Source organism: Salvia hispanica, chromosome 6, assembly GCF_023119035.1.
Source record: "Salvia hispanica cultivar TCC Black 2014 chromosome 6, UniMelb_Shisp_WGS_1.0, whole genome shotgun sequence".
NCBI lineage: Eukaryota > Viridiplantae > Streptophyta > Magnoliopsida > Lamiales > Lamiaceae > Salvia > Salvia hispanica.
In genome coordinates, this window is record NC_062970.1 from 14,346,254 (window position 1) to 14,361,480 (window position 15,227).

A 15,227-nucleotide genomic window follows, 5' to 3' on the forward strand; every position below is an offset into this window, starting at 1 on the left:
TTTTTCTTTGATGCAAAACCAAATCAAATGTAGGTACGTGGCACACAAGAACAATTAATTATTTCAAGCAAGATATGTATAAGTAGGTGAGTAGCAACACTTGGTCATTAATTAATTGAATTAAAAAAGGATAGGCCATGTGTCATCCTAATCGGCTACCAAAGAGAAAAAAAAGGATTGTGGATTAATTTTCATCCTAATCTAGTTATATTTTTATTATTCTTATCTCAAATATTCGATTCTATTCTCCTCAAGTTAAGGGGCGGCAAACCAAATAGGAGAGCCCACCTTGAAAACTAGACTATCTTACACAATAATTGTAGTACTATTAGTTTTAGTTTTCATTGAAGTATCAATCTTAATTATAAACCAAATAAAAGAATTTATCTAAAAAAATGTCTAAGAGAAAACTGATCATTTGATCTATAAACCTTATCTTACGCGATTGATATGGAATAAGTTTCACTACATTAATCTGTAATTGGGGAGGGATTGATTTTTTCACCTTTAGTTAGGTCCATTTATTGAGGATCAAACTAGTGGAGTACTATATGATACTACAAGTATTTGGTATATTCATTAAAAAAAATACTAGTATTAGTGTGTTAGAAAGTCTATTACTACTACAAATTTGTGTGGCGTGTGGTGATTTATCAGCTGAATTAGCATAGGTTGAATTGTATTTTAAATAGTTATATAGCTCAAACATTTGACCTTTTAATAATGAGTACACAACTATATAAAATAGTGTGTGAACAGAAATATATGGTCACAAGACTCACTACAATACTAAAAAGCGGAATTGAGCTAAATTCAACTTTATATACTAGTACCTCTTTTCTCAAACGTTTCCGTCGAAAATTCATCATATTTTTTCATTTTAGATTCTCTAAAATAATTTTTATCTATGGTATTTTTCCATTATAGAAAGAGAACCTAATTCGCCGATGGCCCGAAGAACGTGCAAAGAAATGAAGAGAGAGAATATGCTAAAATGAGCATGTGGTGCAACGCGTAAGATAAGACCCTACACTCCCTAATTATTCACCCACATTTGTCAACGTCCCTTTACTAATTAAAAAAAGTGTAAAATTTTAAAAGAAAAAATGTAAATTTACTTTTGCATGACGAATTGACTCACATTCAATAAATGCTCCTTTGAAACCCATAAAATGGATTTAAGCTAAAATAAATTCAACAATGATGATAAACTCAATAATTTATAAATAAATGAATGAATTAATCTTCACCATGTAGTCGTATGTACACCAAAAACATTATCACCAACAAATAATTAATACAAAAAGAAAATATTGAATTTCTCAAACAATTAAAAATAAAAATGGAATTTTCAGTTGGTTAAGGTTTGTTCCAACTTCGCCGGCGGCAAGGAGAGGCGGGACTTCTTAAAGGGGTGGGGGCTCTCCACTTCTTCGTCGGCGCCGGCGCCAAATCCCATCCACAATTCCGGCATAGCCGGTAAGTTCAAGTCGAAATTCCTGAGCGAGCCCGTTGACCCCGCCCCCTCCGATGACGTCACGCCGCCGTTGCCGCTGGCCGCCCCGCCGTCGTAGTGGCGGCGCTTGTGGCCCCCCAAGGCCTGCCCCGTGGGGAAGCTCCTGTGGCATATGGAGCACTCATGCGTCCTTCCGCCGCCGCTCGGCGCCGCCACGGCGGAGGCGGAGTGGTCGTGATCTCCGCCTCCGCCGCTGAGCTTGCGGTGGCTGGCCTTGTGCCCTCCCAGGGCCTGGTAGGACCCGAAAGCCTTGTTGCAGACGGAGCACTTGTAGATGAGTTTAGAAGCATCCGGTGGAGAAAGAGGAGCTCTTTTTTGCGGCGGCGGAGGGGCTGTGGAGGTGGAGGTGGAGGTGGGGCCGCCGCGAGCGAGCATGATGAGGCAGAGAGCCAAGTATTCCTCCTCGGTGGGGTCGTGGGTGCGGGGGCGCTTGCTGCGCTTGCCCTTGCTCCACGGGAGAGACGCGGCGCTTTCGAAATCGAACGAAGGCGCCGCTGCGGTGGGAGAGCTCAGAGCTTCTAGTGCCATTTCTTGTGAAATTTGGAAGAGTGTTTTTGTAGAGAGAGGGAAAGTAGTAGTAGTAGTTGTTGTTGTGATGAAGAAGATTGAGATGTGAATTTGAGGAGTGAAATTGGGTATATATATATGATGGGAGTGAGGATGGAAGTTGCGTGACAAGTCTGAAAAGAGTAGACTAAAACACGTTTAGTTCAACAAGAGGAAATGCTTGGTGGCCAAGTGGAAGCTACTGGAGTAATGAAGTCGGTTGGAGAGAGAAAGAGAGAGTGAGAGAAGTAGAGTGTGGTTGGCCGACTTGGTCGGGTCAAACCTTCTACGTGTTATTTTCATTTCTGCAAAGGGCAAGTCCTCAGATGCTATTCTAACTTTAATGTGATCATGATGTAATAATGGCCTCACTCTCAAGCACCTGCTAGTTACTACTACTATACAAAGAAACTTATCTTTGTGGAGAAAAGTTAATTAGTACTCCCTCCGTCTCAAGGTATTAGACCAACTTTTCTTTTAAGGATGTCCCAACATATTAGACTCATTTCACTTTTTAGAAAAAAATATCTATCTTATTTTATTCTCCACCTACTTTTTTCTCTCTTCTCTCCCCTACTTTTTCCCTCTCTCATACTTTACTCTCTCCACTTTAACTATTTAAATATCAATTCCTTAAATCATGTGTCCAAAAGAAGTGAGTCTAATACTCCGGGACGGAGGGAGTACTAGTATACTAACAAACATTAAAGAGATATGCGAAAGTTCTTTTATTCAAAATATGATTTTAAAAATAAGACATAAAGATACTACTATCATTCCTTATAAATTTGCTCATAGTATTATTTTAACAAATTTTAATAAATGTATAATTAAGAAAAAGATTGGTCCCCCATCACATAAGTATTGTATTAGTTGTAAATAGTAGATAAATGTATGATTGCTTTTGTATACACCTTTATCAAAGCAGTTCAGGTATCACATCCGCTTTTCTAAGCTAAACTATATTTTAAATTTAAAATTAATAAAACAAATAAAAAAGGTAACAAATAAAGAAAAACAAAATACAGGATAAATGGTGCGATCGGGATTGTATTTCCCGTGTATTCATCACCTCATCTCGAGCAGGTGTGACCCTCGGACTGGATAGCAATCTGGATCACCTAATGCATTCCCTAATTCATTTCCTACTCCATCCTTCACATACATGAGAGTGGACCCCACTATAATATAATATATTTGTGAGGGGTGGCGTAGGAAATGGATTAGGGAATGCATTAGGTGATCCGGACTGCTGAACTACCTAATTTATAAAAGAGTGAAATAACCGAATATGAACACTCACACGTTTATCTATGGTGACTTCTCAATGACTCAATACTTATCGCTTTATTTTGCTGGTAAAAATTTGAATAATAGGATAATGTTGGAAAAGGGCCAAATAAATTTAATTTAGAGTTAATGCGTGCTTAGGAAGAAAGCGGTGGGCATGGTTGTAAGTTGTAACAGAGTAGCAGCCAGCGAAGAGAGCAAAAGCAAGTGGGTATTTTCCTGTTAAGGTAGCATTTCGTAGGCGGCGGCTTTTTATAAGTTCATGAACTTAACCCATTCTACTATTTAATTAAATACGACTCTTGACTTTTTCCATAATTCATAAGTAACACTTAAAACTCATTAACCTATTTCACTAATCTATCCAATCGTCGACTTTAAAAAACTAACTTTGGACTGGTCATAATTTACCAACTTGTTCAATGGTCAAATGGAGAAGTTTTGAACGATCTTAAGTTTCAATTTAGGCTACTTCATACCTTAGTAGTTCACATTTTGGATTGTGATTGTTTAAGTTATGTAACAATAATGTGCACAACAATTACTGGATGTTTATATTATATTTAACTCGATTTCGAGTTAAATAAGTGCAATTTCAGTTGAGATCCGATTAGAAGGAAAATATATGATTTTGTTTGTATGGGCATAGTATATAATGATATTTTGTACTACTATTTAATGTCTCCACACCAATTGCAAGAATCTGGGCAAAAGTAGCTAAATCCATACCAAACTACCTAAATTGATTGGTTATGGACTTAATAGATGAATTTGGACATATAACATGGGGTCACCCCCTTGCAAACTCAGTCTAAAGCGTCTAGCACCAACCTTTGGTCTTTTTTCTTTTGAGTTTGGCCAAGTACACTACACTACTATTTCTTCTTGCTTTCTTAATACATTCATGATTCATCTACTAGATACATTCATATCTCAACTTGTAGATGCATTCATATCTATTTCACCACGTTTATATGCTCACCCAACTTTTGAAAATATTTTGAATTCAGTGAACTCAGATCAACGCGGAGGAGTGAGTTGTGCAATTTAAATAGTACTATATGAGTATATATTTTACGAGTCTTTATGTTTATTTTTTTATTTATTTATGTTTTTTAGTCTTTGGGCATCAAACATAGTATCGTATGGGATTTTCCTTACCTCTTTCGCTAACACTTTTAATCAGAGTAGTTATTTTAAGGGAAAGTGGTGCTTTTAAATTTCATATTTAAGATGCTACACAGTTGAAACTCAGAATTAAATACAGGATCAAAGACTGGCTCTTCAATTAAATAACTTATAGGTTTAGGTGTTAAATGGGAAACATTAATAGTGTAGTAATTTTTTAAAGGAAAATTATTACTCTGGCATAGTGGGTAAGGACTAAGGAATGATCAAAAGCGAAGCTTCCTTTAATTGGTGGCGGCGCCACATTCAGCTTGTTTGGTTATAGACAGTTTAAAATGTCCAAATAATGATTAGCTAAGCAATGACTCAACACTTCATGCTGACGAACCGCCTAAATCTTGGTAGGAATATGACTTTTTCTCATTCAACTATTTCATGGGAGATTTATCTTCAACAAAACTATATTCTAGTTAGAATCATATGGATTTGGAGGCAGAAAGTTCACATTTTTAGAGGTAAAATTTTTAATGAGGTTATAGGTACCCAACACATCGAAAATATAATACAACTACACGAGCAATCTCCATACCGATTATATATGGAGCTAGATCAATATCTAAATTTTTAAATAATACAATTACACATTGCAAAACAAAGCCTGCCGAATAATAATATATTTAAATCTATTACATAATTGTTGTTTTTGTGTTCTTATCTTTTGCCATATATATTGTCTTTTGAATTAGTATGTTTGTCACACAATTATAAACCATACATAAATTAATTGCAAACATACTTCATCCCAGTAAATGTAAATAGTTTGAATGTAATGACGGATAAAAGTTTCCAAATCATTGAGTTTGATGTTAACGAATCTTGACCCCCTTAATTAAATTACTAGATTGATCATAAGTAAATTTTTAAGAGCATCCACAATGAATGCTTTGGTGGGCGTCGTTGCCACATCAGCATTTCTGAGTCCGTCCCTTCTTTTTGCAATGGTTTCGCCCTAATGTTCGTCATATCTATTAAACTCAATTTGCATTTAATTTTTATTATTATTATTTATTGTTTTTTGTTATTAATTACAAAAATACTAAAATATATTATTAAACACCACAAATTTTAAAAAACATCTACATTACTTAATTTTTTAAAAAAACTACATCATACTTAACTAAAAAAAAAACTAAATTACTCAAACTACACCACAAATTACTAGAGAGTATTGTGTGTAAAGTGTGTGAAAAGTGAACGAGGGTTTAAGGTATTTATATTGGTTTACTAAAGAATAAAAAAATAAAAAAAAAATACAAAATCGTCGAGATCGGGCTCGGGCACGTCCCTGCAATGGGCGCCCGAGTGGGACGACCGATCTTTCGGTTGACTCACTCAGGCGCCCGATCCATCGGGCTCCTGCAATGAAAGCCCGAGGACGCCCGAGCCCGATCTCACGCGATCGGGCGCCAAATCGAGCATCTACAAAGGAAGAGGTAAATGGAGAAGTAAAGAGAAATAACTACCATAGTTACCTCTTCTATATAAAATTTTATTATTCAAGGGTGGGTATTTAAGAAGCTATTATACATTCTTTTATTTGAGAAGGTATTTTGACATTTTTTTAAAAATAAAAGGTAAAAAGTTAGTTATTTTTATTTGCCTTTTTTTATTTACCTTCTTCCATTGGAGCCCATTCCTTGTTGAGAAGGCATAATTATATTTTTAAGAAGTTAAATGAGAAATGTACCTTCTCAATTTACATTTCTCTTTTCTCCTCGTAAATTCTCTAATAGGATCAGTCTTTCGCGATCTTTTAACTAGCAGCCTAGCTCGAGTTCAAGCTCAAATATGATCGACTAAAATTCAGCTTGGAGTGGAGACTGGAGTCCTTTATCGCCCTACCTAAAATACAAAAGTAGAATTCAACTTTGAGGCACACTTTATGTAATTATGTCAAAATCTCAAATTTGCACATTTTAAACCTTGTGATGAATGCGCTCTCTCAGCCGCCTCCTCTCAAAATTAGCGACGTCTCGTCGCTGCGCACTTCAGTCTTCACCAAAGATTTCTTCACACCTAACACTGCACCACCCAGCAGAAGCGATCCGCTTATCTACACCCGCTTCACTGGTGGCGCAACCATACCGGAGCGGCGGAGAATCAGCGGAGCAGCTATGACCACATCGAACGTCGGCGGTACCGACGATCGCATTGCTCGGATCGCCTCCACTATTCGGGTCATACCTGATTTCCCCAAACCTGGTCAGGCACCTGGATTTTGATCTTCGATTTTGGAATACATGATTGAATTGGAATTGATTTTTCGGAAAAATGTGGGCAGGGATTTTGTTTCAGGATATAACGACGTTGCTGCTTGATCCTAAGGCGTTTAAGGATACCATCGATTTGTTTGTTGAGAGATATAAAGATAAAAATATTAATGTTATTGCGGGTAGGTTACGTCTCCGCTCGATCTCTCTGTTTTCTAGTAGTGTATTTTCATATCCTTGCGTAGTTGCAGTTTATGTTGTTAGCTTTCCAAAAATTAGGTCTTCAAACTGTAAGCTGAAGCTCGGAAAGTAGTTTTAATTTGTTCGTGCTTGTCAGTTGTCACTGCAACAAGCTAAGCTTGAACGATAGAGAAAGTTTTATAGGAGTAAAATTTTGCTGATGTTTGAATTTGTTTTAGAGGTAAATTGAAAAGAAATTGCGATGTATTTGAAGGTAGGGCTGCACAAAAGCTTTCCTCAAACCAAACCAGAAAATGTGTAGGCAGGTCTTAAAATTTGAGGCTCTGTTTGGATATGTTCCAGTGAAAAATTGTGTATGAAATGCAATTGTACAAAGATGATGTGATTTGTGCTTTAGATGAGATTGTTTTCTAACTAAAGAGAGCCATACTATCTTGCCATTTGTTTAGTTATAATAGATGAGATTAATGTTAAAAGACCAAAAAAAGTTGTTATAACAGATGTAGACTATTGATGGTCTTAGTGAATATTTAGATGGTCTGTGATAACTGTGTTAGTGGGGGGACTTATTCAAGGTGTGTATAGTCATCTCATCGAAATGCACAGAGGTGAAGTGGGTTCTAAAATTAATTCTCTTATCAGTAGAAAGCTTCTTACCTAAGAAATCAGTGATGATCTTGTAACATCATCAGACTTTTCACAGGCATTGAAGCAAGAGGTTTTATATTCGGTCCTCCGATTGCATTGGCTATTGGTGCAAAATTTGTTCCAATGAGAAAGCCCAAAAAACTACCTGGTACGGCTGAGTAATCTTAGTGCAATCTTCTTGATATGTGCTTTCTTTGATGACATGTTATGTTATGAGTGAAAAAGGGATGTTCTCAAGCTTGTTTCCTTACTGCTTTACACCTCTAGTTCGGTTGGCAGATCAGAGAGATTCAAAATGTTTACTGCTTTAATCACAGATTCAAGTCGTTTTTTCATTCTAAGTTAGATGGGATGCTCACGCAAAGTCAATTAGGCTGCCAATAACATTGATTTTTTTGTTTACATTGCAACAGTTTTGTTTCGCTTTGCATCTTTGATTTATATGCATCATTCCTTTATAAATTTTGAGTTTAATATTGTTTTTTGTTCATTGCGATATCTGCTGCTAATCAATTCTGTTTTGATGGAAGAAGCCTTTCTAAAAATTTAGGGTTGTTGAATATCATTAGACATTTGTTATATAATATGAATTGGACTTTATTTTCTCTGTAGTTAGTTCCCTTTTTAAGTGTTATCTACCTTTTTCTAGTTATTAGATTGATTAGCATATCAGCTGATCCGTTTCACATGAGCACCTAATAAAAGTAATCCTGACAGGGGAGGTAATATCAGAAGAGTACTCTTTGGAGTATGGAACTGACATAATGGAGATGCATGTTGGAGCTGTACAACCTGGTGAAAATGCAGTTATAGTAGATGATCTTATTGCTACAGGGGGTACCTTAAATGCTGCAATAAGCTTGCTTGGTATGCATTGGCTTTCTTCTGTGCATGTGCATTTCTGTGTGTTTGTCCATGTGCTTTCTATATTCCTTTTGTTAGAAATTTGAAGTTAGCCTTGGAAAGAAGGTATCAGCGATTTTCTTTTGAATTGCATTCAACAAAAGAAATTAAAATTTCTTAGTATTGCCAAAATGCAGCGTAGCTTCACTTTATTTCCAAAATGCAGCATATCTTCACTTTATTTCCAAAATGCAGCATACTTAGTTGTGATATTCTTATCTAATCAATTATTCTATGTTTCAGTTCAGCGTGCCACATGTGTACATGTCAAGTACCTTGTTTGTTAAAATTACAATCAACATTCCAATGTTGCTTTAATTTCTTTCCTGCAGGCGACAGTGTACTTTTCTTGGTTTACCATTTTTAGGAGAAATGTTAAGTTAATTATAACCAGTTGACTAGTGTTATCAGATAATTGAAATTTCTAAGTATAATCTTAATGCAGGACGTGTTGGGGCCACTGTGGTTGAGTGTGCTTGTGTCATTGAATTGAAGGAACTGAAGGTATATGTAATTCCTCTCCAAGTTAAGGTGGCACATTTTTATTATTCCTTTAGCATTTTTAAGGTGCTTGCTAATTAAATAGATTGGAACTTGTCCATACTTCAGTATACGTCTAATTGCAGGAAATAGAGCTCCTACTCTGTAGATACTAAGCTATCTTAATCACTGCTCAACCATTTTTCCAAGTTTGGATGATTTAGTTGGCAAGTTTCTTCTACAAAATTGGACTATCTTAAGCACTCAACAGTCAACATGACTAGCCCTCGCATTGCAACAGTTTTTTTTACCAAATTTCCCTGAAACAGAGAGGCACTAAACTTAGCAAATTCATAAAGCAAGATGGACACAATTTGAAAGATTCTATTATCGACCAATATGAATTGAAATAAGGACACACAGTTGGGCCTTATGATTATCTCTACCTAGCAATGATATGAGCAATAGTGGCCGATGGCTTGCTTTATATGAGGTGCTCGGTTTTGTTGGCTGATTGGTTTCTCCATGCTTAAGGAAGGTAGAAAAGGTGCATCCCTTAATAAATGGAACTCGGCAGACAATACTTAAGCGACTGAAATAGAGTTAGTCTACAGACAATACACCTAGACTGACTGAAAATCAAACTAAACTTTGTTTACTTACTCTCAACATTGAACTCAAGTGGTTACCTTTTTTTCCTGCCATTTACTTGCTTTCTAAATCTCGTTATATCTTATTTGATTTGTGTTTGGATGTTACTAGTTTTTAGTTTGTTAGTAACTCGTTGGTGTTGATTTTAGGGTCGGGAGAAATTAGGGGACAACCCGCTGTTTGTTCTCGTGAGCGAGACTTGAGGTAAGAAAGAATGCTGCCTTGCCCCACACATAACTACTGTATTTGCTATATTCCTACAAGAAATACCAGAGGCTGTGCCTAATTCTATGTGCTCACGAAATACTCTTATTTGGGTTGATATGAAAATATTGGGCCATTTAAATATGTAAAATATTTTGAAGATTGCAGTCCACGAAGGTGACATGGTTTTCGAAGATGAGATTTTCTTAATATGTAGTACAATTTAGTTTTAGGTACTAGTAGTACTATTTATTTACAGATTTCTAATTTGCCTGTAGATTTTGGTGCCCTCTATCCATTTTTTTTTTTGTAACAATCCTTAGTTTTCCTTCTAACTAGAGGTGCGAAATGGGGGGTTGGCCCGAAATAAATTGCGGCGATTGTTCATAACAATTAGAGGTCATAAAACAATAGTAATAATTGTACTTCAGAAAAACTTAGCAATATTATCATCGTAATTAGCCTTACTAACTAATAGGGGTGGGAATATGAATATCGGGTATTGGGTTTACCCGTACTCGACCCGATACCCGTCGAGTATTGGGTATCCAATATCCACTTTTATGGGATTGGGTATGGGGTTGGGTATTGAAATTTAATATAATTCAGGTATTGGGTAGCCCGAATGGGTATCGGGAATTACCCGAATACCCAATTTATTATTTTAAGTATTTTTATAAATTAGGTTTAGTCATTTCGGGCTTCAAGAGCCAAGCTAATTTATTTACTAATTATAACTTTCTCTAAACTTAGTAGGATAAATAAGTCAATCTCTCTTACTCTAGGTCACTACTTCTACATTTTAGTTAAAAGTGTAACTTTTACTGTTTTACTTACATAACCAATCCTCATAAATATAATCGTGTACTTTAAAATAAAAGTGAGCCATTTTTTTATAGTTTTATACTACAAAATAAATACAACATTAAAGATATTAGTCTATTTAAATATTTTCTGTAGTTATATTAATATAATTATAATTTGAATTTTTTTATTAGTTATTAACACATGTGAAGAGTCAGGTATTTGGGTACCCGATTCGTCGGGTTTGGATACCCGGGGCGGGTATTGGATTACCCGAAAATATATCGGGTCGGGTATCGCGTGGACATTTTAAATAATTTTCGGGTTTGGATACCTGATTTTTTCGGGTCGGATATCCACAGACACCGTATTCCAACCCCTACTAACTAAATCATCATGAATAAAGAAATGAATTAGTATCACCTTCTCTTCAGCCTTTGACCTTTCAATGAATCAATAATACCAGTTAAGTAACGACACAACAATGAGTCAAGAACCATATTAAGTTGTTTACCACAAGCAACACGCATTCGCAATTTAAGTTAATTATTCATTCCCTTTGTTCATTCAAGAAAAGAGAATTACAGCTTACACCAACAGAATAGACCATGCCATGGATGCACACACATACAACTATATATATATATATATATTTCATAATTATTTATCATAAGGCGAATTCATTAATTTTGGCCGCCACCTCCACCATACATTGCTTCATCACCTCCATATCCACCACCATGCCCTCCTCCTTTGCCACCTTCATATCCTCCGTTGTGCCCTCCTTGTCCGCCTCCTCCATATCCACCACCACCATGGCCTCCTCCATATCCACCACCGCCACCTCCACCTCCACCTCCACCTCCACCATGCTCTCCTCCTTGGCCACCTCCACCATGCCCTCCTCCTTGGCCACCTCCACCTCCACCTCCACCTCCACCATGCTCTCCTCCTCCTCCACCTCCACCATGCTCTCCTCCTTGGCCACCTCCACCTCCACCATGCTCTCCTCCTTGGCCACCTCCACCATGCCCTCCTCCACCTCCACCTCCACCTCCACCTCCACCATGCTCTCCTCCTTGGCCACCTCCACCATCCCCTCCTCCTCCACCTCCACCATGCTCTCCTCCTTGGTCACCTCCACCTCCACCTCCACCTCCACCATGCCCTCCTCCTTGGCCACCTCCACATCCACCACCGTGCTCTCCTCCTTCACCACCTCCATGCCCTCCTCCTTCACCACCTCCAAATCCAACATTACCACCAAACCCACCATTGAAATGGAACCCACCCTCTTTGCCACCAAACCCATCTCCTTTGTCACCTCCAAATGTTTCTTTCTCTAGCTTCCGGGCATTGGCCATCTGCACCAGAACCAACCCTAGCAACAAGATCATTACCAACACCCTACCGTTTCTGAAATTCATCCCCATCTTTCAGGTTAAGAAGAATAGATGGAGATAACTGCAAGCAAATATTCTTGTGATTCATTGTTCAAAATCTTCGATCCTATTTATAGTTTCAATGTTCATAAATGCATGCTGTTGAGACATAAATAAAGCCTTTACGTTTTTAGGGTACAATGATATAGATTGCTAAACATTCCATCATGTGCCGGTTAGATACTAATTAAATTTCTCAACCACCTTAGTTAACTCATACTTATATTGCTAAAGTTTATCATCATTGCATTTTTACAACATCTCTCCTTCTTCGTGTATGTCTGTATGACTTTGATTAATAATTTAGGTATCCTTACTTACTCTTCTTTATAATCTCATTAATTGAACATAGATTTAGACTAGTCGGCACAAGATTTAATTATGTTTTATCACTACTTTCTCGTGAAAATAGATCTCAACTTCTACTATTACTAATCAAATACTACACAGTTAACCTCTCATATATGTGCATCCTTCTTCAATTCTTCATCTACTTATACAATTCTTCATCTATTTATACAGCTGCATTTTTTCAAATAGATGACGTCAGCTATCTAGAAGAGTATAAGTAATTAAATTTATCACGGAAGACACATTTCCTCAGTACGTAAAATTGGTTGTGTAATAATCTAATGATTTAATTATAGAATTAAGAGCATTAGCAATGAGTGTCGATCGCTTGGCCCGAGCGAATGCCCCCAGGGCTCTCAAAGGCCCCCATTGTGGAGCAAGGGCCGATGGCCACTCACCATGGGCTTCTCCCCAAGGCCGATTCCTCTTCTTTTTTTATTCATTTTTCATCCCCTATATATACCTCATTCCCAACCAATTATTCACATTCGTCCCAATTCATTTTATCTCACCCTACATTTTACTTCTCTCTATAGTCACAATGTTTTCAATATTTTTATCAATATTTTTAGTTTGTTTTTTCTATATTTTTTTTAAATGTAGGATGTTTTCTTTTTAATGATTTTTTTTATTGAGTTGTATTTATTTCTTGTTGTTTTATATCACTTTATTTCACACTAAATCAAAAGTAAAAAATATAAAATAGTGATGATGTGGAAAAGAGATAGGTTATGAGATAGGCTCTGGGATGAACTCTCATTGCAGGGAGATGGGCTCTGAGATGGATCTGCTGACGTGGCAGGAGAAAATGGAGATAGGCCCTGAGATAGGCTCTGAGATGAGTCTGCTTACGTGGCAAGAAAAAAATAGAGATAGGCTCTGCGATGGGCTCCGTAGATCGGCCACCATTACTAATGCCAATGCCCTAAGTGGTCTTATTTGTTTCCTCATTTTAAAGAGAATTTTTACCGGGAAGTGATAACGTATTGATAAAGGTCTATTTTCCAAGTAAACTGAAAATTTCATGTGCATGACTTTCAGATTCAACTATATATTCATGTTAATATTCGTTCAATATATGTAAGTGGAGATGCCCGATGCCAAACTCATCATCCTTTTTATTTTATCCACAAATTCTATTTAATCCACGTTTTCCCATTTCTTCACTACTTAAGAGCATCCGCAATGGTACTTAGGCCACCCATAGAAATGCACCATTCTCTCTCTCCGATACCACGTCAAGAATACTTTAAAAAATCCACCCGCCACATTAGATTTAAGCGCCTCCATAAAGTCACCGCAATAAAAATAATTCAAATTATACTACATTTACGTGTAATTAAAATTACGACAATAAATTACGGAATTAAATTTACGACACATATACGGAAAATTCATTAATTGCATTTAAAAAAGTTACATATATAAAAAAAAGTACATGCATAATAAAGAAAAAACTATCGCCGTGTGCAACCCTCCGTGCCCACAACTCTTCTATTATATCCTTTTTGAGTTGAATATGGCATCCACTGGGCGCATGTTGGCAAATTCCTGAAGGCGGCCGGCTTCATCGAGAGGTATCCCACGTCGTACACCAGGGTGTACTGCCCGGCTTCGGACCTAGCTTCACCGGTTACACGACCCAACTAGTCGGGCCAGGTCGCCGTCTTCGACGATCATGTTGTGAAGGATAATGCGCAAATTTCGGAAAGACCCGCATCCCACAAAGCGTTGGCCCCTTAATTCCCCCATCGAGCCGGAGCACACCAAAGCGCGCCTGGGCCCTCCCGGCCGACTCGGGGCCCAAGTCCTTTTTTTCATCACTTTTTTGGGCGGACTTTTCCCAAAAAGCCGCCCCAGGGAACCCCCCACGAGTAGCCCTATACCGGTTGCCGGGGGCCCGGGGAAAGGGAGACGCCGGTCGCTAGCCGACCATTGCGGATGCTCTAATTTCTTCTTCTTTTTTTCACTTTCACCAATCTCAATTTCGTTCACGAAACCACGAAACCGTATCATCATGTTAATCGAAAGCTCAAATCATTGTAGTATGACCGTGACTCAAAAAGAAATTTCACATAAGTTTATAAGGCATTCTTTATCAACGAACAAGTTCCAAGCTAGAATTTAGTAATGGTTAGACAGCATTATATTTATTATATATGTTTGTAATTATAAGAATATGTTTAGATACGTGAAATTACATTCACATTTTAAACAGTACTTAGTTTTAAAAACATTATTTGATAGACGACAGATGTTTTTTCAGGTTTTTTGCTTCTTGATTTAATTATATTATGATTGTAATTTGTTCAATAATGAATATCAAAACTTATCTTTCTAAATATCATTTCATGGGTGGCTTGCTTTTTATAAAGTGCCAAATTTGGTTTATACATACATTGCATTCATTTTAAGTTATTTTTAATTAAAATTAATGAACTCTTGGGATTGACCATTTGTGATTTATTATTTCCTTTTTTTAAACGTAATTTTACTTATTGTTGACACTGCCAAATTTGGTTTAATTAGTTAATTGATAATTAAGCATGTGTTTTTGGTGTTTATTTGCAGTTGCAAAGCTCTGATGATATGTGGATGCATGCTCCAATTGCTTACAATGAGATGGACATGGGCCTTTATAATGCTCCAAATTTATGACACCATCATATAATTAATCCCAACATTATTAATTTATTATCACTATTTTGTTAAGATTTCTAGCTCCGGCCCAACCTTTCGTGGTTGGGGTTTTTTTTACTTATGCTATTTATAATCCATAATCTAGATTATCTA

General features: G+C 36.9%; 2 protein-coding genes across 5 annotated transcripts; one reads left to right on the forward strand and one right to left on the reverse strand.

Annotated features, from left to right (window-relative positions):
• Positions 1 to 1,201: 1,201 nt before the first annotated feature.
• Positions 1,202 to 2,138, reverse strand: LOC125197424 (zinc finger protein ZAT10-like). Its single transcript, XM_048096160.1, has one exon. The coding sequence runs from the start codon at positions 2,042 to 2,044 to the stop codon at positions 1,352 to 1,354; it is 693 nt and encodes a 230-aa protein (XP_047952117.1). The 5' UTR covers positions 2,045 to 2,138; the 3' UTR covers positions 1,202 to 1,351.
• Positions 2,139 to 6,339: 4,201 nt separating this feature from the next.
• On the forward strand, positions 6,340 to 15,227 carry LOC125195812 (adenine phosphoribosyltransferase 1-like). 4 transcript variants are annotated; one of them, XM_048094056.1, is made up of 7 exons: positions 6,343 to 6,742; positions 6,822 to 6,932; positions 7,655 to 7,747; positions 8,317 to 8,466; positions 8,948 to 9,006; positions 9,783 to 9,837; positions 15,006 to 15,227. In XM_048094056.1, exons 1-6 carry the CDS (start codon positions 6,469 to 6,471, stop codon positions 9,834 to 9,836), a joined length of 741 nt encoding a protein of 246 aa, XP_047950013.1. In that variant the 5' UTR covers positions 6,343 to 6,468; the 3' UTR covers position 9,837; positions 15,006 to 15,227. The 4 variants fall into 4 exon arrangements, with proteins under 4 accessions (XP_047950015.1, XP_047950013.1, XP_047950014.1 ...); XM_048094057.1 differs by lacking the exon at positions 15,006 to 15,227 and adding an exon at positions 13,200 to 13,465; XM_048094058.1 differs by lacking the exon at positions 15,006 to 15,227 and having other exon boundaries at positions 6,340 to 6,742; positions 8,332 to 8,466; positions 9,783 to 10,047.

Bases quoted from the DNA above. Each gene is read 5' to 3' on its own strand.
- LOC125197424 (XM_048096160.1), bottom strand. From the start codon at position 2,044: ATGGCACTAGAAGCTCTGAGCTCTCCCACCGCAGCGGCGCCTTCGTTC.
- LOC125195812 (XM_048094056.1), top strand. From the start codon at position 6,469: ATGAATGCGCTCTCTCAGCCGCCTCCTCTCAAAATTAGCGACGTCTCG. The intron at 6,933-7,654 runs GTAGGTTACGTC...GACTTTTCACAG, and splicing joins AAATATTAATGTTATTGCGG to GCATTGAAGCAAGAGGTTTT. The intron at 7,748-8,316 runs GTACGGCTGAGT...TAATCCTGACAG, and splicing joins AAAGCCCAAAAAACTACCTG to GGGAGGTAATATCAGAAGAG.